At 48.1% G+C, this 19,451-nt stretch overlaps 9 protein-coding genes across 9 annotated transcripts; 4 read left to right on the top strand and 5 right to left on the bottom strand.

Moving 5' to 3' along the window:
- Positions 1–80: 80 nt before the first annotated feature.
- On the bottom strand, positions 81–1,494 carry FOBCDRAFT_191447 (uncharacterized protein; the record flags this gene model as incomplete). The annotated part of the gene is made up of 2 exons (XM_054707266.2): positions 1,487–1,494; positions 81–1,436 (listed from the first exon to the last, which is right to left on the bottom strand). Exon 2 carries the CDS (start codon positions 1,326–1,328, stop codon positions 81–83), a length of 1,248 nt encoding a protein of 415 aa, XP_054563241.2. The 5' UTR covers positions 1,329–1,436; positions 1,487–1,494.
- A 1,704-nt stretch (positions 1,495–3,198) lies between these two features.
- Positions 3,199–4,739, bottom strand: FOBCDRAFT_244691 (FAD dependent oxidoreductase; the record flags this gene model as incomplete). The annotated part of the gene is made up of 4 exons (XM_059610625.1): positions 3,199–3,470; positions 3,522–4,092; positions 4,150–4,439; positions 4,496–4,739. 4 exons carry the CDS (start codon positions 4,737–4,739, stop codon positions 3,199–3,201), a joined length of 1,377 nt encoding a protein of 458 aa, XP_059466069.1.
- A 564-nt stretch (positions 4,740–5,303) lies between these two features.
- On the bottom strand, positions 5,304–6,854 carry FOBCDRAFT_146072 (fungal-specific transcription factor domain-containing protein; the record flags this gene model as incomplete). Its single annotated transcript, XM_059608222.1, has 2 exons — positions 5,304–5,665; positions 5,732–6,854. 2 exons carry the CDS (start codon positions 6,852–6,854, stop codon positions 5,304–5,306), a joined length of 1,485 nt encoding a protein of 494 aa, XP_059466068.1.
- A 995-nt stretch (positions 6,855–7,849) lies between these two features.
- FOBCDRAFT_280748 (uncharacterized protein) lies at positions 7,850–9,546 on the top strand (the record flags this gene model as incomplete). The annotated part of the gene is made up of 2 exons (XM_054707263.1): positions 7,850–8,090; positions 8,168–9,546. The coding sequence occupies 2 exons, from the start codon at positions 7,850–7,852 to the stop codon at positions 9,544–9,546; spliced, it is 1,620 nt and encodes a 539-aa protein (XP_054563238.1).
- A 738-nt stretch (positions 9,547–10,284) lies between these two features.
- On the bottom strand, positions 10,285–11,328 carry FOBCDRAFT_265082 (uncharacterized protein; the record flags this gene model as incomplete). The annotated part of the gene is made up of 1 exon (XM_054707262.1): positions 10,285–11,328. The coding sequence occupies one exon, from the start codon at positions 11,326–11,328 to the stop codon at positions 10,285–10,287; it is 1,044 nt and encodes a 347-aa protein (XP_054563237.1).
- A 973-nt stretch (positions 11,329–12,301) lies between these two features.
- Positions 12,302–13,678, top strand: FOBCDRAFT_146369 (uncharacterized protein; the record flags this gene model as incomplete). The annotated part of the gene is made up of 1 exon (XM_054707261.1): positions 12,302–13,678. One exon carries the CDS (start codon positions 12,302–12,304, stop codon positions 13,676–13,678), a length of 1,377 nt encoding a protein of 458 aa, XP_054563236.1.
- Positions 13,679–14,561: 883 nt separating this feature from the next.
- FOBCDRAFT_207824 (uncharacterized protein) lies at positions 14,562–15,706 on the top strand (the record flags this gene model as incomplete). Its single annotated transcript, XM_054707260.1, has 3 exons — positions 14,562–14,590; positions 14,649–15,378; positions 15,431–15,706. The coding sequence occupies 3 exons, from the start codon at positions 14,562–14,564 to the stop codon at positions 15,704–15,706; spliced, it is 1,035 nt and encodes a 344-aa protein (XP_054563235.1).
- A 399-nt stretch (positions 15,707–16,105) lies between these two features.
- Positions 16,106–16,486, bottom strand: FOBCDRAFT_207823 (uncharacterized protein; the record flags this gene model as incomplete). The annotated part of the gene is made up of 1 exon (XM_054707259.1): positions 16,106–16,486. One exon carries the CDS (start codon positions 16,484–16,486, stop codon positions 16,106–16,108), a length of 381 nt encoding a protein of 126 aa, XP_054563234.1.
- A 1,447-nt stretch (positions 16,487–17,933) lies between these two features.
- Positions 17,934–18,851, top strand: FOBCDRAFT_146741 (uncharacterized protein; the record flags this gene model as incomplete). Its single annotated transcript, XM_054707258.1, has 1 exon — positions 17,934–18,851. The coding sequence occupies one exon, from the start codon at positions 17,934–17,936 to the stop codon at positions 18,849–18,851; it is 918 nt and encodes a 305-aa protein (XP_054563233.1).
- Between the last annotated feature and the right edge of the window lie 600 nt (positions 18,852–19,451).

Here is a 19,451-nt window from a genome sequence, read left to right as displayed (position 1 = left end):
TCTCCTCTCCTGGCTTGAAACCTGACAAACAGAAATGATAAACCAACAATGGCATGATGATTATCCGAGTCTAAGATACATCAGGCTGTAACCGCACAGCTCCCAACCATCTTGAAAACAGCCCAGTAATCCATTACAGGCTCAGACGTTAGGATATGAGCTACATTATGGGCCAACCTGACGCCCTGATCAGCCATATAGATCAAGAGCTGTAGAATCCATTCCCGCATCGCCGAATCTGCAGAGACCTGTGCAGCTATATACAGGGAAGTCAGAGTGCCAGAACATTCCAATATCTGCATTGGCGAAAAGGGTAAATTGTTCTCAGGTCGTACACCGGGAAGAATAAATTGGGGTATAGCTGCGCAGATCGCCTGTGTTACTTCAGCAATTGTCTCAGAAACTGAAGTGCAAGGCTGAAGCTCCCTTATGATGCTATTTAACTCTAGACGCATGATGCGGTATGCATTAAAGACTTGAGTTGTGTAATGGCAAGGATAGACTTCATAGTAGTGGTCAAATGATTGGGCGCTGAAATTGTTGACGCGTCGTGGCCACCAAGCGCGTGGTATTTTGCTCTCTGCATGAGCAAATTGACTATCAAGGTCCCATGCCTGAGCGAGGATGGTTGGAAAATTTAACTTGCCGCTTTGCGTATCAGCACGAAAGTTGATAAGTCTCATTAATAAGCCGATAAAGGTCCACTTTTCGTTCTGTATGTAGCTGTCCAGGTGATGATAAAGGCTTTGTAGTGTCTGTGGTATTGAAACACCAGCCGCGCCATAGCTGAGAGTAAGTGCAATAACAGTACGGGTAGCGAGTTGTTGGGTGGTTAGGTTTAAGTAATCTGTTCTCGGGCGAGACCGGACTATGGAGAGGGCACCCTGGATGTGGCTTAATGAGGAGTCTAGGAATTCCGATAGTTGATAATGATGGTAAGCCATCTTCTCGTAGAGGTCTAGGAGAAGCACGGACTGGAGAGTCTCATCATTCACTAATTGGTTGACTCCAGTTCTAGTTGAAAGCTGGGAGGAACGTATTACAATTCCCAAGCTTTGAATAGCAGCCAAATAACGCTTGTTCGCAAGAGGCACTAGATCCTGGCGATTCAACTGGAACGACATGAAGGCCAGGCTGACAGCATCGACAGTAGCTTGTAAAAGTCCGCTGGGAGATGACTCGGTCAAAAGTGAGGCAAGGGTATGAAAGCCGCATGAGTATCTATCAATGTAGAGCGATAGAAAAGCGTGCCGGGATGATACAGTGGAACTGAGTTGCAGAGTGGGCGGTAGTAGGGCGGTTGGTCGTCTCATCATAACCTTTTGCATCGCGTTACGAGTTTCGTCACGGAAGACCAACTCTTTTGGGTCGCGGTACCCATGGCAGGTCAAGTTGGCTCTACGGCATTGAGTGCAACCCGTAGGGATCAGATCGCACTAGTTTGTGTCAACGAAATTAGTTAGTGGCATATAGGAGGAATACCTACCCGGATCTTTCTCTTCCTACATGGTGCGCAATCCTTAGATGGACGACCATAATTCACCATGGTGCTGACTGTGATAGACTTCGAGTTGATGGAGGTTGATATATGCTGAGGGAATCATGGACGAGAGAAGTCTCTACTGTTGGTCTTTGTTTGAATCATGAAATGGGATGTCACTTTCGACTTCCATCGGCATTTGTCAGCTATGGGGACTGGCCTATGAGATTGTCCAGGTAGAACCCACTATAGCCGTTAACGGAACGCTAACCTATTATGGAAAGGCAACTTCACGTAATATCGTGGATCAAATACAGGGGATCTACCTTAATCCTGCATCCGATGTTTCATCCGGCTAGTGCCGACCACATAGTAGACCAGGGAATGTGGACTTGTCCCACCGTGCTCTTGAGATCTTTATGAGTATGACGTCGCAATGTCTTACATAATCTTATAGTCCTGGGCTTTCTCAGAAGTCATGAATTCGGGTAGCGCCTTATGTCCTAGAGCTAGGTTCTGCATCTCGAGTCAGCAAATACTGTATCAGGTTCCCGACTCGGTCATCCTAACGTCTGCCTTTGGCTATCAGAGGCTGTTCGATCTTCAATACCAAAGTCTTTTAGATCATCGAGACTCTGTACCGTCATAGGCTTGAACACCACGCCCCGCGCCTCAAGACGTTGTCTCAACCATGTCGTAAACAGTGAGAGTAAGATGATGATGGACTTGTAGGTCATTCCCTAGGTTGCTCGGGGGGGTAACTCTGAGGAGATGAGGAATAAAAAACCTTGAGTCCGGGATTCAAACCAAATTTCGCCCAGAGAGCCTTGCTCTCTCATTCATAAGTTCGAAGAATCGATTTTGGATGCTCAAACGCGACGCTCAAAAACCCAGTGCATGCGTCGAATTGCTGCTTCTGATCTTGGGACTCGAAATGGGCATTTCGATCCAGCACGCACCAGCCCAATTACTAGCATATTCAAAGTCCCCAGCATCCCCAGGGAAGTGCTTTCCTACAATCGTAATGCTATAGTTAGTGGGTAGTTGACTGGCTATGGTTATGCTAGTTACCCTAAAGCTGTTTGCTCCGCCTCGTGTTAAGCGTCAAGAAAGGGCATACTCAGCGACCCATACCGTAATATGAACCATTGCTACCCATTATAAACGTTGGTATTGCTCATTTAGACCAGAAGCCGAACCTTGACAGTAGGTATCAGGGATCGTCGATTGATTGTCTATAAGCGCATAAGCGCCATACGAACCAGATGGCTCAAGATTTTGGCTTACCCTGCGTTTGGTATACTTGCCTATTTGGGATTGTTTGCGAAGTAGACAATGCGGTAATAAATGTTCTATGATTGGATCCTGCTCCAGCATCATACTTTAGCACCTATGTATTGTACTTTTACACCCGTAAGAAGAGATCAGACTAGGTAGTGGTGGAGAAAGATGCAGTATCGGTTATTCCACAGATCAGGAAATGAGCTGAAGTCTTGAAGTCAAAGTCATTAGGAGAAGCCTTGGTCAACAAGTAGTTGTGAAGCACCAAATCGATCATTCCATAACCGTCACGAAGACAGAAGAAAACGAACACACTACCGCACTTGTGGTACAAACTTCCGTCCGACATGTTGTGTCCTCCCCTAGATAGCGCTTCAATAGATGACAAGCAAGTCTCATACGTTCCACAAGACCAGATCTCCAGAATCCACCCGCCCTCACAGTTTGGAGTCGAACGTGTTCAATGGCTCACGATACAACTCCAAGACTCTATCCCTCTTGTCTTGAAGTCGAGTCTTGGTTTCCTCAAAGACTCTAGGTATCCCGCAATCACTGAATTTCTTATCGCCGAGGATCATGTCAGCCATGCCGTTTGCGCAGAGAAACACCTGCGGCATGCCATGACCTGTGAAGCCTCCCATAATAAACATGCCAGGGCGGTCGGGGATTGGCCCAACACGCGGTAGTCGATCAGAAGAGTATCCCATGACTGTGAGGATTAGCTAGAGTTTGCAGAGAGGCATTAGAGGTGGAGACGTACTTCCTGTCCAGATATCGTCAACGTACGCGCCGCTGTTTTCCCAGCCGTGGAAATGGCGTTGCATATACCCATCGAAGTAATGGCGAGCCCGATCAATAAGGTCACTGTCATCAGCATTCTTATACCAATCTTCCAGGTGTTTGATGTATGTCTGGCGAGCGCCGCCGACAATGATGCTTCCGTCGGGCCGTGGGATTAGATAGTCAAAGTCCCACTCGTTAAAGCGCAGTGCATATGAGTTTGTAAGTAGTGGCGGTCTTCCTGGACTTACAATACGACTGCAAATAGCCCTATAAGGGATGATCTTGCCATCATACTCAGGAAGAAGAGCTGCAGTATATGCATTCGTTGCCATAATTACCTGTCTTGCTTTGACTACTCCTCGACCTGTAGTAATAGTCCAAAGTTCGTTTTCATCTCGTTCCGAGGACACCATTTGCACAGGTGTGTTTGTCTGGAGATTAACGCCCTTCGCAATAGCTTTCTCGAGCATGTGGTGGATGAGCTTGTACGGCCATAGGTGACCGGCGGTATAACTGAAGCAACCCTTGGCTCCTTTGATACCGGAGAGCTTCCATCCCGTCAGTCGAAAATCTCATGAGTTTTGATTAGGTGGAAATAGGTTTACCTTCTCCGCATATTCTCTCGGTGCGCAATATGTGCGCTCAGTCGCCTCAATGCCATTCTCCAGTAGTGACTTATAACCGGCTTCTAGTTTATCCTGGTGTCGGTCGGAAAATTGCACGTCGATGGCCCGTGTAAGTACGAAATCGCAGTCGACTTTTTCATCGCGGATAAATCTGGCTACTGCTTCGACATTGGCGTATTCGAAGTTAGCCACCTCGGCTGCAGCTTCGACGCCATACTCGCTCGCCAGTCTCGATATTGCGTTGTATGAGTCCGGCTTGAGATGTCCTCCTAGACGATTTGTTATCAGAAGCTCCGTGCAAGTGGATCTGACATTCGGGACTTGCCATTTCGACCAGTTGCTCCCGAGCAGAGTTGTCTCGCTTCCAAGACCAGAATTGATGGCATTTTGTCCGCACATTTGGACAATATGTGTGTAACCAAAGCTGCTCCAGAGTATCCAGCGCCGATTATTACAATGTCGCATTGGGTTGGGAGATCCCTTGTAGAGCGATGATTATCGATTTCTCCGACCTGGCGCCTCCAAAAAGAGCTCATGCCGTTAGGCGAGGGAGAGACTGAATCCGACATGTTGATGAGCGTTTGATTGAGGGTAAACCAAGTCTAGTGGATCAGAACTCGACTTCAGTGGCAGATGAATGCTGAAGAACTCTACGCCGCAAGGATCACGGCGGGTAAAAGTCTACTTTTGACCTCCAAATCCAGATCCCTTCAATGGCTGGTCGCAAAGTGGTCCAACTGAGCGAAGAAGCCATGAGGCGGACTTGGCCGAGGCTCCACTGCCCCCTCGCATCAGAGCCAAATCAGGGAATTGTTTTTGAACGAACTTTTGTCGGCTTAGCTTATTTTTGGGTTAAATTTAAAAAGATTGCCGAAATGCAGCCGGTATATCTCATCAATGGCTTCGTGGCATTGATCCTTGCCAAGATGAAGTCAATTGGAACAAACCTACTTGAAGGGAGCTTGCGCGGTTAACTGATAGTCAATTTATACTAAAGGTGTGACCCCCTCGTTCAATCTGCTCGCTCTATCCATACGATGCACCGATCCCGACTGATTCAATCTTTCAACCACCTACTGATGATGACTTGATAAACAACTAAACAATACGGTACTGCGAAAAGGTATCGGCATTTACCCCAGCATGATATTCCATCCCTTCTCCATCATAACCTCCATCCAGCTGATCATCTCGCCCGCGTCGTGTCGCTTCCATATTTCTGGGAGTATCTCAAGGGCTGTCAAGTTGGCCCGCAGATGATTCAGTGAGTACAGCTCCTTAAACCGCAGGACCGCCAGGTCCCTCTCCTTCTCATATTCTTTAGGAAGCTCAGACGCTGCAGTAAAGAGTGGGATCGCTTGCAGATTGGTGCAGGCGTGGCTGGAGGGGATTGAAGTAAGGTCTCGCACGACAGCCAAAGCCCGTGATCTGATATTGGCCTCGAGATCATCGTTGGCAAATGATGTCCATATATTTTGCCACCATTGAGCGATGCCTTCTGCTTCTGTATGCAGCAAGGCAGGCAAAAGCTTGTCCTCTATTGTATCGCTGTAACGACGACGTCGGAAACAGATGGCGGCAAGACTGATGAGTCCGTGAGACCTAAACGCATCGCCTATAACCCCCAACTGTGGGCTTTCGTAATTGGGCTGCCACTTCTCCATCTCCTCTTCCAAAACTATCTCAATTGACTCGTCACGAATACCAGTTTCCACTACCGACCGACAATAACGACCGACGTTGCCGAGAAGATAGAAAATTTCTGTCGTGTAACCACCAAACGGATGATATTCCTGGCCGATATCCAGGATGGCCGTGTATATCTGGTTCGTGTTTAATGGTGATTGAACTTGACTGGGAACTAGAAAGGCTGTAGACATGTCCCAATACAGGTATGCCCCAATGACGAAAGTAAAGTAGGAAGGTCGTTTTTGCTGAGTTGAATAGTCGTGCAAAAGGGTGTCAACCAGTGCGCGCGCTCCACTAAGATGTTTCTCACCGAAATCAGCCGTCGGAGGGTTGGTCCAAGCCGTTGATAAACCAACGAGTAGGATAGTCAAGAAGAGGGGGAAGAGGTTGTCGCCAGGACACGAAAGGTCGTTGATGATTAGCTGGAGCGCTGAGTGTCTTTCCTCCAAACATTTTGATAGCTGCTGAGGATCGAAAAAGTTCCTATGAGCCGCGCCGACACTCTGCAGAGCGTGCTTGAGACTGGGACATCGTTCAACATATTCAAGGATTGGAAATGAGAGCGGATTGTCATCAGGGTCAATGACCATGATTTGGCTAGCCTTTTCAAGCCAGTAGCGGAGCAAGGACTTGCTATTTGTGTCCGAAATGTCGATAAGCCGTTCTGAGGAGGGCAGGGAAGAGCGGCTGCGAAGCTTTGTCCATGGTCCTTCGTTTTGCCATCTTCTAAGTCGAGGAGCGGATTTACAGATTGAGCCGCGTTTCCGGCAGCGTGTGCAGACAGGGTATGCTTCGTCGCATTTTACATGTCTCTGCTTGCATTCTGTGCATCCGAATCGACTTCTTGCTTGGTGCCTGCCTCTGCCCTGGATAGTATTTGTATTTGTCGAGGAGTCGTGCTCAACCTCGTGATGGCTGGTGCTGGTGCTGTTGCTGGTGCTGGTCTTGGTGCTGGTCGACAGAGGTTCGTTACGAATCCGAAATCTGATCTGCATGGACTTCATGAGGAAATAAATGCATTGAATTTCTGAGTGAAGATGTTGCGATTCTGGCAGAAGCCGCCAGCACCAGGTGCCATAGAAGGGATGTTGGTGGATACGTGAGATTACAGTACAGGGCAAAGAGGGCGCAAGGGCTGCAACATAACAGCATTATCTACTGTAGGTGGACCATGCCCACTAAATTACTGGTGTTGTTGTAATTGCTGTGCATACTTAGCTAGGGTTCCCGCATCCTTTCCTATTCCCTTTAGTGATGTCTTTGCAAGCCTGGACAGAAGATGAAGAGGCAAATCAACGTGTAACTACAACAATGGTCATGCCGACCATGAGTCTTGGCACAGTCAGAGCCAGTAGCAAAATTATGCCACCTTGAACAGGCTAGCGCGTGTGTGCAGAACTAAGAAGCCACTATGACGATCACGATTGACACTCTGTGTGACTCGTACGGACCTACAACAAGCGAGAATCCCCCGCCACATCCCGAGAGCAGAACTCTTGCCTAATTGGGCAAATGAACGAAGGTGACATCCCTGCTCGAAGCGTGTGGAGAAGACACCGATGCCAACCCCCCAGAAACTCCAAACGAGTTTGGCGGGCCAGATTCCACCCTAAAGATTGCTATGTCAAGTTGACTCCGCCCTGAAAAACAGGCCATCCAGGAAATATGGGGAAATGGTATGAGGTATCGGTTGGGACATATCAGAACCGATCGGTACCTGTCCCCATCAAGTAGGTCAAGGAGATTACCCCAGCATTTTTCGGTTTGAGGCTCATATGGGAAACTGGATTGATCACCATCTCATTTATGGCTCGCCACTCAAGGATGCTCAGGCCTATACATAGCATCTGCAAACATATCTGTAGTCGGCTTAAATAGAACCTTTCTTCCTGTGTCTCGAATTGTCATTTCTCTTCAATCCTCTGAATCTATCAACCTCATTCACTGCTACTCAAAATTTGGCTCTTGATCCAGGTCAAGCACAATCAATATGACTGTCGTTGAGAAGCTAGACGAAACCAGCTACGACTATGTTGTTGTCGGCGGCGGTACTGCCGGCTGCGTCATTGCTAGTCGACTCGCAGAGAAGCTCCCATACACCGAGATTCTTCTCATTGAAGGAGGCGCCAATGACTTCAAAAATGAGACCATCCTGAATTTGAAATGCCTTCTCGACCTCTGGGGAGCTGAAGACTATGACTATGGCTACAGTTCGGTTCCTCAGCCATTCGGTAAGTTTAGTTAATGTGCCCTGTGAACCAAAACGAAGCTGTGGCCCGTACCATTTACTGACCACCAACTATTAAAGGTAACAGTAACATTATCCACTCCAGAGCCAAGATGCTCGGAGGTTGTTCGAGTCACAACGGAGGTATCTCATTTGTGCCCTTTGACATGGACATGAAGAAGTGGCAGAAGATGGGCGCCAATGGCTGGACTCATGCAGAAATGGTCCGTCTTTTCAAGAAGCTCCGCAACAACATCATACCTATCGCGGAGGACCAGCGAAGTCAGATCACCAAAGATTGGATCGAGTCATGCTCCAAGCTCTTCAATGTTCCCAAAGTTGAAGATTTCAACAAGCAGATCATTCGTGACGGCCGTTTGACCCCCGGGACTGGCTACGTTAGCTGCACCTATACTCCCGACAACAACCACCGAAGCAGCGCCAGTGTTGCGTACATTCATCCAATTTTGCGAGGCGATGAATTCAGACCGAACCTTACTATTCTGCACAAAACGTGGACTTCTAAGATACATGTCAAAGATCAGACCGCAGTTGGCGTCCGCGCTACCACTGACGCTGGCACCACATATGACATTTACGCGAGAAAAGAAGTCATTTTATGTGCTGGAGCCGTTGATACACCCCGCCTTATGATGCTTTCGGGCCTGGGTAACCGTCAGCAGCTTGAGAAACTTGGCATTGAAGTCCACCAGGACCTTCCTGGTGTTGGCGAGAACCTGCAGGATCACGTTGAGAGCATGTACATGTGGGAGATCAAAGACGAGGTTCCGCAGGATAAGATAGTCATGGGCTCCGAAGCATGCATGGTACTGAGACGTGAGCCCGAGAATGCTCAGGGCGACGATGGCGATGCTATCGACACTATGTTCCACATGTTCACTGTGCCTTTCGACTTCTACACGAAGACAATGGGCTACGAAACCCCCAAGAATGCCTTCTGCTGCATTCCTTACAACCCTCGACCTGCTTCTGTTGGACGACTTTACCTCACATCTGCTGACCCCAAGGTGAAGCCAGCGCTTGACCAGCGATATTTCAGCGATGAAAAGGGCTACGATAAGGCCAGCAACCTATGGATGCTGAAGCAGGCTCGCAAGATGGCGCAGTCCGAGCCCTTCAGGAAGCATCTTTTGCGCGAGATTGCCCCTGGTCCCATGATCACCACAGATGACCAGCTCTGCGAGTACGGACGACAGGTATCGAATACGGTCTATCACCCATGCGGAACGGCAAAAATGGGTGACACCCGACGTGATGCGATGGCCGTTGTTGATGCTTCGCTTCATGTGAAGGGCATCAAGAATCTTCGCGTCGCAGATGCTAGTGTCTTTCCTTGCATGGTGTCTATTAACCCCATGATCACAGTTCTGTGCATTGGTGAGCGAGCGGCCGAGCTAATCATTGCTGATTCGAAGACGGCACCTCGCCCATCCCTATGAAAGACGTACATGGCAATTCACATATCGCAGTTTAAGATGGGGTTTCAACTATTCCCAGTAGTGTAGATTATGAAGCGTGCAGTGGCAGAGAAAATACATATCTTTGTAGTACCATGGCACGTCTTGCCTAAAAGCAGTGCTGATCAAGTGAACCTTTTTGAGTAGTGCTGTGCACACTTTCGAATCATATACTATGACAAATGTTGATTTTCCCCGGATTTTTAGTGCGAGGAAAGCGGATGGAATGGTAAACGGACTAATGGAGTGAATAGAGCTTTTGCTTACAGTCCAGCGATCCATTTGTCTTGCGAGCGGCAACTTTCTAGGCATGCAGTGCAAGATAGAAATTTCTATTCAAATCGAAATACGCGTAAGGACTTGTTGAATCCTTGCTGAAGTTAACATGTCTTGGTCATATCACCCTTGATTCATGGTCTTCGCAAGCAGAGTTTCAGTTCGCACGGGCCGGCTCTCGATCAAGTACTAAACAAGCCCTAGAGGCCTGCTTCAGTGGGTCAAAAACCTACGGGACACGAAGAATTCGGTCTTAAAGTACCATTACAGGGGCTCGGTGGATCACCAGGCGGCGAGGGCCTTTAGAGCCCTGAAGGCTTTCACTGCTGCAAGGTTACGGGCCAAAGAATAGGATGAAATCGTTCAGTCGCTTTGATGATACTTGTCCTTTAATTTATTAGAGGCTTTACATTCTTGCAAAGCTTCCGTAGGCCTATTGCCTTGTTATAGTTTTGTTTGAGACTCTTGAAGGTCCTGGTTCCGGGGAATAGTCATTGCCCAAAATTCCTCAATCGACTGTAGCTCTGCATCCTTGCCATGGCGGCCTCGGGCCTTTGCGCCAATAGCCTTAAGTGTTTTCATATCTGTTAAGTCTACAGGCTTTCCTCCGCAAAAATTACCCTTCACATAGTGACAAAAGCCGAAAAGGCCATTGACCTCCTTCGTCTTTCCTGGGGTCTTGGTCTTGAGAGTACCTTCAGGAACTACCCGGCGGGCAAGCTTGGTACCGCTGACCCTGTTGTAGGAGTCAACAACTTCCTTAAAGCCACAAGGGTGAGAAACAGCCCAGACCGTCTTGCCATTCCAGGGCTCGGGATCGACAAAGACACCAAGAACAGCATCGCCATAGTCATGTTCTACGGCAGTCCAGGGCACCACCTCTGGGTCGTTGCCCATGAGAGGAACCTTGAGAGATAGAAAGCCTTCTTCGTCCTTTCTCCGTGCGAGCCCGCCGAAGGCATCAATGTAGGTAGATAGCCAGAAGACCTCCATGACCCAGCCCAAGTTGACATCGGTGGTAGTCTTGAAGCCAGCGGTCCTTGCGTACTCAGATATGACTTGCTTGTTGTCAAAAGAGAGGATAGGGACCTCGCCGTTGGTGAGCTTGGAGGCGGGTGGCAAATTCTGAAAAACGAAATGCTCGACACCCTGACGAATAGCAGCGTCAATGATTATGCGGCCCTGCTCCGACTCTGGCGGTCCGATCTCGTTCTTAAAGTTAAAGTCATCCGAGTTGGTGTTGACAAATAGACCCCAGCATCCCTTGAACGCAGCATCAAGCTCTTGAGGATTCCACGAATCGGCCTTGACGACTTCAATGCCACTGTCGGCAAGCTCACGGGCTTTCCCCGAGGTGGGGTCTCGGGATGTGACTCGGGGCCGGAACTCGGTGCTTTCATTTATGGCGGCGACAACATGCCTGCCGATGTTGCCTGATCCGCCTACCACAGCGATAATTCTTTTACACGTATCTGGTAGCGATGCCATCTTGAGGTGCTATTGAGTGCAAGACGCGAGGTAGAAGGACCTATCAAATCACAACTCGTGTGTATGAGAGTGGGAAAGAGATAAAGGGATGCAACGGGATGAAATGAGGTATAATCTCGGACAAGAAAACCAAAATGATGGTGTGAATAGTTTCAAGGGTTAATTAACCACGTAACTACCCGCTTACTATCGATATATATACTGGCAGTAGACTTTCAATTCGCAATCATACCCAGAGAAGTAAGTGCTCGACAGATTGAGTGTAAAGTGGAATCTGGGGTTGCTGACTCCCACGTAAGATCCCGATGTATCGCCGGGCCACTCCTAGAATGAGTTTCGTTTGCATGGCGATGTCTTGGCGCTCTTGAACTTTACTCATTCACTAGCTCGTGTCTTGTGCGTTTTAGGCAAGTCCACTAATTTAGCTTGACTTTGACGATGCCCATTTTCCATCCTGGTCCTCCCAGACAACGGGCTAACGGCTCAAGTTAGTTGATTCGGAAAAGTTCCCAGAAAGGCAGTCTGGAGGTGCTGTATACTGCAAATATGTTAGATATCCGCTTTTGAGAAGTTACAGTACAGATTGAGCCCCGAAGCTAGCAATGCTTGATGACGTATTTCTTGTTGAATCTCGTTTAACGTTTCTAAAGAGTAAGGAGCCTACAGAAAGAGAGGGGAAACGAGGGGTTATGTAAAATGAATTAGTAATCGGAAAACAGAGTACTCTGTAGATCTATTTGAGACTGAAAATGTGACTTTTAGAGTGATGCTCACGTAACAAGACTAGCACAATAACAAAGCTCAAAGAGGTCACTTGTACCTATCTGGCCAGTGGGTAGGACTGCTATTCATCTATTTAGACAAGTTAAAGTCGCAGCTCCTTGATGTGTACTCGGACCCGTTTTGCAATAGCTGTGATCGAACCAGAGCTACTCACCCTCAGGTTTCATTCCACGGAAAAATTCCACAGACAATGACAAAGCCACGACATGGAGAGGCGAGCCCAGTCTCGGATGCGTCAGCATTAAGTCGCCCAATGAAACTCCCCTTCTCCATGCGAACCGCCAAGAATAGATTTATGAAGGCGGCCATGACGGAACGGCTGAGCTCATGGGACCCTGTGGACCTCAGGAAAAGAGGCATACCGACTTCCGAAATCATTAACGCTTATAAGTGGTTTGGCCGAGGCGGTGTCGGTATCATCTTGACAGGAAATCTTATGGTCGATGCCGTCAACATCGAAGGCGCAGGGAACCTTATCATCCCGCCTGATGCTCCTTTCCAAGGGCCCCGATTCGAAGCCTACCAGCGTCTTGCTAAGGCGGGCAACCATGACGGGAGCCTAATGCTCGGCCAGCTTTCTCATGGCGGACGTCAGGTCCAGGATAAGTTCCAGCCCGACCCCGTCTCAGCGTCAGATATTCATCTCGATAAAGAAGTATGGGGAATGAAGTTCGCCAAGCCGCATGCTGCCAGTCACGACGAGATCAAGACCATTGTCAAAGCATTTGCTCATTCTGCTGAGTATCTCCATCGCGCCGGCTTCGATGGTGTTCAGCTTCACGCGGCTCATGGGTATCTACTATCTCAATTTTTGTCGGGAAGGACGAATCACCGAACCGACGAGTACGGAGGCTCAATCGCCAATCGTGCCCGCATTATAATTGAAATCGTTGATGCCATTAGAACCCGTGTTCCGGCCTCGACTGGCTTTGTCCTCGGTATCAAGATCAACTCGGTGGAGTTCGATGACAAAGGCTTTAGTCCAGATGAATGCGTTGAGCTATGCGTGCTTCTCGAGCATGAGTGCAAGTTTGACTTTGTTGAGCTATCGGGAGGCACTTATGAAGACATGGCCTTCGAGCACAAGCGCGAGTCGACTAAGAAACGTGAGGCCTTTTTCCTCGAGTTCGCTGAGGCTATCGTTCCCAGGCTTGAAAGGACCAAGGTCGTCGTCACTGGTGGCTTATTAACCGTTCAAGCAATGGTAAAAGCTCTGCATGTTGTCGATGGTATCGGGCTGGCCCGGACCCTCTGTGCTGAACCCAACCTTCCCAGGGATATCTTGGCTGGAAGAGTCACGACAGGTGCTGTTATGCAGAAGATTGACAGGCAAGATTATGGATTGACGGAAACGGTAGCTGGAACGCAAATCCGGCAGCTGGGAAGAGATCAGGCTCCAATGGACCTAACCGATGACAATGTGGTCAAGGCATTCCAGGAAAGCACAGTCAAGTGGGAGAAGGCACTTGAGGAAGATGGCGATAAGTCGGAGGTCTATGGCTACGTTGATGTGGAGGGTATTGAGTTGCCTCCAATGCGCAGCGTGGATGATACGAGCAGGCTTTAGCCAAGACGATTACATGGTGTATGTAGAACCATCCATGTTCAATTTTGCCATATTTCTCAATCTTATGGATTAACTTATTCGGCCCCCTCGGTGAGTGTACTCAGTGGTCCTTAGGCCTGTGATCAGTATGCGACACGGGAGAGCAATGTGTACACGTAAACGCTTATGGTTGGCTGAGCCATTTAGCTACAGTTTACTACAAAACGCTGAAGCTCAGTCTCGTTGTGAAATGTGAACGCCACTGTTCAGAGGAAGTCCTTCAGATCAATGCTGTGGTCTCCCCTCTTCTCGCTCCTAATGGTTGTTCTGCTAATTACAGGATTCATATTGGCCTGCCATCGAGTGGTACCTAATGATGATGGAATGAGCTACCGAGCTAGCCCACAATACGTAGTGTAAGCCATTGCCACTCACTAGCTCAGACGCGAGTCCCACCTCGGCTATGGGCAAGGTTGGAGATAGCCTCCCTCGGGTTTCGTCCAAATCGAGCAACCAATTACCAGCCAACAGGCTGCCCCGATTTACAGCACAGTTTAGTACTGCCGTAATTTTGGTGGGTTCCCAACCCCGGACTTTATTGTCCTCGCTACAATGTGAGTCCAGCTAAGGATCCCCACAGACTCCATACCGCATTTCCCATATGACCCTCGTCTCCTAGCTGTTTATAGTAACAACAGAAGGGAGGATGCAGCCACACAACTAGATAAGCCCAGCTGGAAGTGAGTGAAGATATATCTCGGTCTATTGCATCTCTGAAATCTACACAGCCGTAATTCTGGTCCGAGCTGTACTGTTCACCATCCCTGTTCTGCGCTGTTCTGCTTTACTCTACCTTTCTGTTTCAACTATACGCCGCAAAGAAACCAGATCTAAACGAGTGAACATGGTCAAGGTCACTATTCTTGGAGCTGGGTGAGTAAATAGTGTCCCCTCGCAATGTCCCAATACAAAATGCTAACCAGTGTCTCAGTGTGACCGGCATGATGGCCGCGGCCACTCTTCCTCGAGACTACAATGTTACCATCGTGGCCGAACACCTTCCTGGAGATTATCATACCAAGGAATGGGCCAGCCCATATGCCGGTGCTATCTGGGTTGGTGTACACCAATCGTCACCCCGTGAGCAGGCAATGCAACTTGAGGGCCTTATGGGACTCCTCAGACTTGCTGAGACAAATCCCGAGTCGAGCGTGCGCAGAATTGAAATGACTGAGATTATGGATCGCGGCAGTAAAGAGGATGTCTGGTATGCCGGTAAGGCTCCCAACTTCCGATTCTTGTCCAGGGAAGAGTTGCCCGAAGGCGCTCTTTACGGCATGAAGTACACCACCGTTGTTATCACGCCGCAAAAGTTCCTTGACTGGCTCTACGAGAGACTCAAGGCCCGTGGCATCAAGTTCAAGCGGGCTCGTGTGTACTCGTTGGGGGACCTAAAGGGAATGGGCCACGACGTTCTTATAAACGCCTCTGGTATTGGGGCTGAGAACCTCAAGGATGTCATGGAAAAGAATTTGACACCTTGGAGGCTGCAAACTGTCGTTGCTAAAGCTCCCGTCACTTACGACCAATTATTTATCCGCCGAGGAGACAAAGGATACTACTCAACCGCATTCTCGCGAAAGGACGGCACCGTCTATGTTGGAGGTGTTTTGAAAGAGAATAGCCGTGACCTTTCCATATCCGAGGAGCAACGTGCCCACGTGAGTAGTCCGTCCTTGAGAGAAGCTTCAGTGTTGCTGACTTGCACTATAGATCTGCAAAAATGCCCACCTGAACCAGCCGGATGTGTTTCCATCCCCCGATCCCAAGGATTGGCCCATTCTTTACGACCACGTCGGTGTCTATGCCACCATGGACCGACGCGTCTGCGGCGTGAGGTGCGAGCGGGAAGACTTGGATGGGCAGAGAGTCGTTCATGCCTATGGACAAAATGCAGGAGGATACGTCTACAGCTTTGGTCTCGCTCGTCAGGTGGTGAAGCTCACCCAAGACTACCTATACGAACTACCTGCGATGGGCAAGCTATAGTGGATTCAGGTGCAGAGGCGATGCTTATCTGTAGGTTCAACTGGTGTTTACGTAGGTGTTATGAAAAGGCTGCATGTGCCATCTAGAAATCCTCATTGGATCTATAATCTCTTTGCAATTGGTGTATATAAAATTGAACTTGGCTCGACATACCTGACTCTGGCGAAGGTGAAAGTCTGTTGCTCACAGATCTTCCAAGGTCTCAAGTTGAGGTTATCATCAAGCAGTGGCATCTCCTCATAACTCGCTTTAGTTGTATTTTCAATCCCCAAGACTTTCTTAATGCCTATTTTTCTCCAACCCACGTCTCATGCCCTTGTTCTGATGCATGTGATGAATTGTGAAAGAATCATGATGTTCATATTATCACTTCCTCATGAAGCTAATTGGTATAACCAACTAAACAAGCGTGACTTTCTCTTGAGAGTCCATGAATACAGCCACATTCGCAAAGTCGTCACTACACTCGAAAGTAATCGTCTGTCCTTTCTTCATGACCATCACATCTCCCTTACCCAGCACAAAACTCTCGCCGCCATGAACCTCCATCTTAATTGAACCCTCCGTCACAAATAGAAACTCATCCACAGGCCATACCAGAGTATCCCCGCCCTTCTCTCTCAGCATGCCCACCACAACCTTTCCGTCCTCAGACCTGTAGATGATTGACTTCGTACCCGCGTACAATGGAAACGGCTCTTCAGGGAACGAGTCCCAGCGGCCATGAGGGACGGCCTGGGGATCAGAAGTGCCAGTAAGGTTTCCTTTCGAGGCCGGCATCGTGAACTATGTTTCTGTCGATTTGTAGTGGGTTCGGTTGGGTCGATCTAGAAGGGAGATGAGAGTAAATTGTGTGTGTAACGAGGATTCTTGAAGCTTCACTTGTTCTATGAGTTTGTTCCGGTAAAAGACGGGCCGGCTCTACAACTTGAGATCAAGAAAGGAATTATATTACTGCGTAGTAGCTCTTAACTACATAATGTGTCTGTCGGCCGCTTTAGTAAGCTTACTTTGTAACAGCGCGAGGGGTAATGTCGCGTTTGGTCCAATTTAGGAAGTTTACGTCTCTAATTCCTCTCCACTGAGATGTTCCCCCTGCAACTGGGCTACGATCACTTGATCGCTGCCATCATCCCTAGTTATCGCTGAAGATCAGCCACATCTTAGGCGGCATGTGCAAGGTCTGTCACGACGGAAAAGTTTAACCTTAGTTTTTATTGCCATAAGGTTGTCGTGCCGCACACATCAAGCATAGATTTGGGAAAGCGAACCATTAATCGACAATCGACAAGCGCTGACCTCTCGCATGCACGTTCAGTTAGTAGAACACTAAATGGAAGGATGAACGATTGCAATACAAGAGAAGGTAACTTTTTAACTACGGAAGGTAACGAGGGCGAATGCGATCAGGTTGGTACCAGCTACATAGCCTAGGGTAGGTAGAGATGGGGTAGATTGCGTAGGAATCCTTGAAAAATCCATCACGTCTGAGACGATCTAACAACTTCAACGGATATGCAGTTTGGATCAAGCTCATTGATATATCAATTCCTCTCCTCTAATACAATAACAGAGCAACACCTGATACCCAAAGGATTTAGATAGTCGGGCGCGGAGTGAGATAAATCACCGCACCCATCGAGCACGACATAGAATGAACTCGAAACATGTAAGACCAGTAAATGATTACTCTGCCATGATTTAAGGTATCAACATACAATTGCGTAATGGTATCCCCTCTATCAGGCGTACAGGAGTACCTTATGCCAGATTTAGTATTCAGTCAATCGCTAAGGCCCACTGATCTGCACCGATTACATAACGTAACTTATCTTTCAGCAATCAAGACTTTCCTATTTCGTCGATTAAGCGAACCTGCGCTCCACATTTCAAGTGGGTGGTCTGAGGTATCCTCTCCACCACGCACATGCCGCTTAACAGTAGCCGAATCAACCCAGGTACGTACCTACTTTGTCCAGGGCGTATGAAACTAGAGATGGCTCTGCGATCTTGCCAAGGTATTTAATGCTTAATTTGTAATACATGAGGTAGTAGGTATAGATCTTCTAGGCGTTAATGCGAAACCTGAGGTATTTAAAAGATATCTGATGCTATAGTAGTGAATAAGGACACCCAATGGCCTCGATTTATCAACCATTCACACCAGTTTTTGCAATTTGAACGCTGTCGACCTTTTTTCTATTCAAGGACAACCCTCTATGCAAGCATGGCGAAAATTGCTCTTGTTGGTGCTGGGGACGTAGGCATTGCTTTTGCCAAAGAGTTCTGCAGATCAATGCACCAAATTGTAGTCCTCACGGGGTCCAAAAAGCCGCAGCTCAAGCACATCAACGTCGAAGTTCGCCTCACAGACTATAGCACCGAATCTCTGCTCCGTAATCTACAGGATTGTGACGGTGTAATTTCGACGTTGAGTGGCCCCGATGATTTCTACATTACGGCTCACTCAAACATCCTCGAGGCATGCAGACAGAGTGTTCGGTGTAAACACATGATTCCCTCTGAGTGGAATATCAACCTTGAAGATTTTCCGGACTTGCCAATGTTTAGCGGTCCGACGCACGAGGTGGTCCGCAGCAAGCTGCGATCTCAGCAGAACGTGAAATGGACCATGATATGCCACGGCTGGTTTATGGAGTATCTCTTGACCCAGGAGAAGAACCCACTTCGCGAGATTGGTATCACTTGGGCTATGAATCACCACACAAAGGTCCTTGACATGTACGGAGACGGCACACAGAAAGTAACCTTGACGACTCTTGACGACACGGCTAGGGCTACACTTGCCGTGATTACCGACAGTATTGCCACCGGGTCCCAGATGAGACAAGCTACGCTACTTGCTGGAGAATCGGTCACTTACAAAGATCTCTTCGAAGTGGTTAAGGGCCAAGACCCAGCATGGCAGTCAAGGAATGTCACCCTCACCGAGGTCGTGAATCAGCTCCACAGCTTATTGAACTCCAATAGCCCTGAGGCTGCACTGCACCAAATGATAATTCAGGGCTTCACGAATGCAAACCATATCCCGAAGGAAAAGGCCCTAGCGTGGGGCGTTGGGCCTCTTACTGGCTTACACCCGACGAGTATCCAGGAGTTTCTCAAGGAGGCTGGAGGTCTTTAAAGCTTGAGAGGTCGGTCAGAGCAGTACTAGGTTTCTTGCAAGGCTTTCCAACGACTCTCGAGTTGATCAGAGTAAAATTAAATTCATCTGATGCACTATTGACCATGTGGGGTTCAAGGTAAAGAAGCGGGTTTGCTTACCTGGCGAAGGAAGTCGTAAATAGACGTTCTGAACAATGCTCTCACGTAAATCTTGCAACTTTCCCTCGTGTTATAGTAGAAGACCACCGTCATACTCTACTATAGCTGTTATGAATAGTAAAGACCCGCCCTATTAGACATTTAAAAACCTTTTAGCAAAAGCAGAGAGCAATAGCCAGATTCCCTGTTTTTTACTTGGTACGAATAATTAGGAACACCACCAGTAATATGGACGACCCAGAGGGAATATAGACATTACGGTCCAAAGACCAAAAATTCATAAGACAATCGTGATCTTATATGGAGTTGAATGAGGTTGATCTTGACTCGAGTAAAAGTAGTACTAGACGCTACATTAGAAAACTAAGTCCGGATTGTTCAATCCCCTAAGTATGACATATCCTACATGAAATATACAACAATAAAAAGCCTAATAGTAATAAACACCTACCGCATAATA

The sequence above is a fragment of the Fusarium oxysporum genome, chromosome X, assembly GCF_013085055.1.
Source record: "Fusarium oxysporum Fo47 chromosome X, complete sequence".
Taxonomy (NCBI): domain Eukaryota; kingdom Fungi; phylum Ascomycota; class Sordariomycetes; order Hypocreales; family Nectriaceae; genus Fusarium; species Fusarium oxysporum.
Note: the sequence above shows the minus strand (reverse complement) of the source record. Positions and strands in the feature narration are given on the sequence as shown.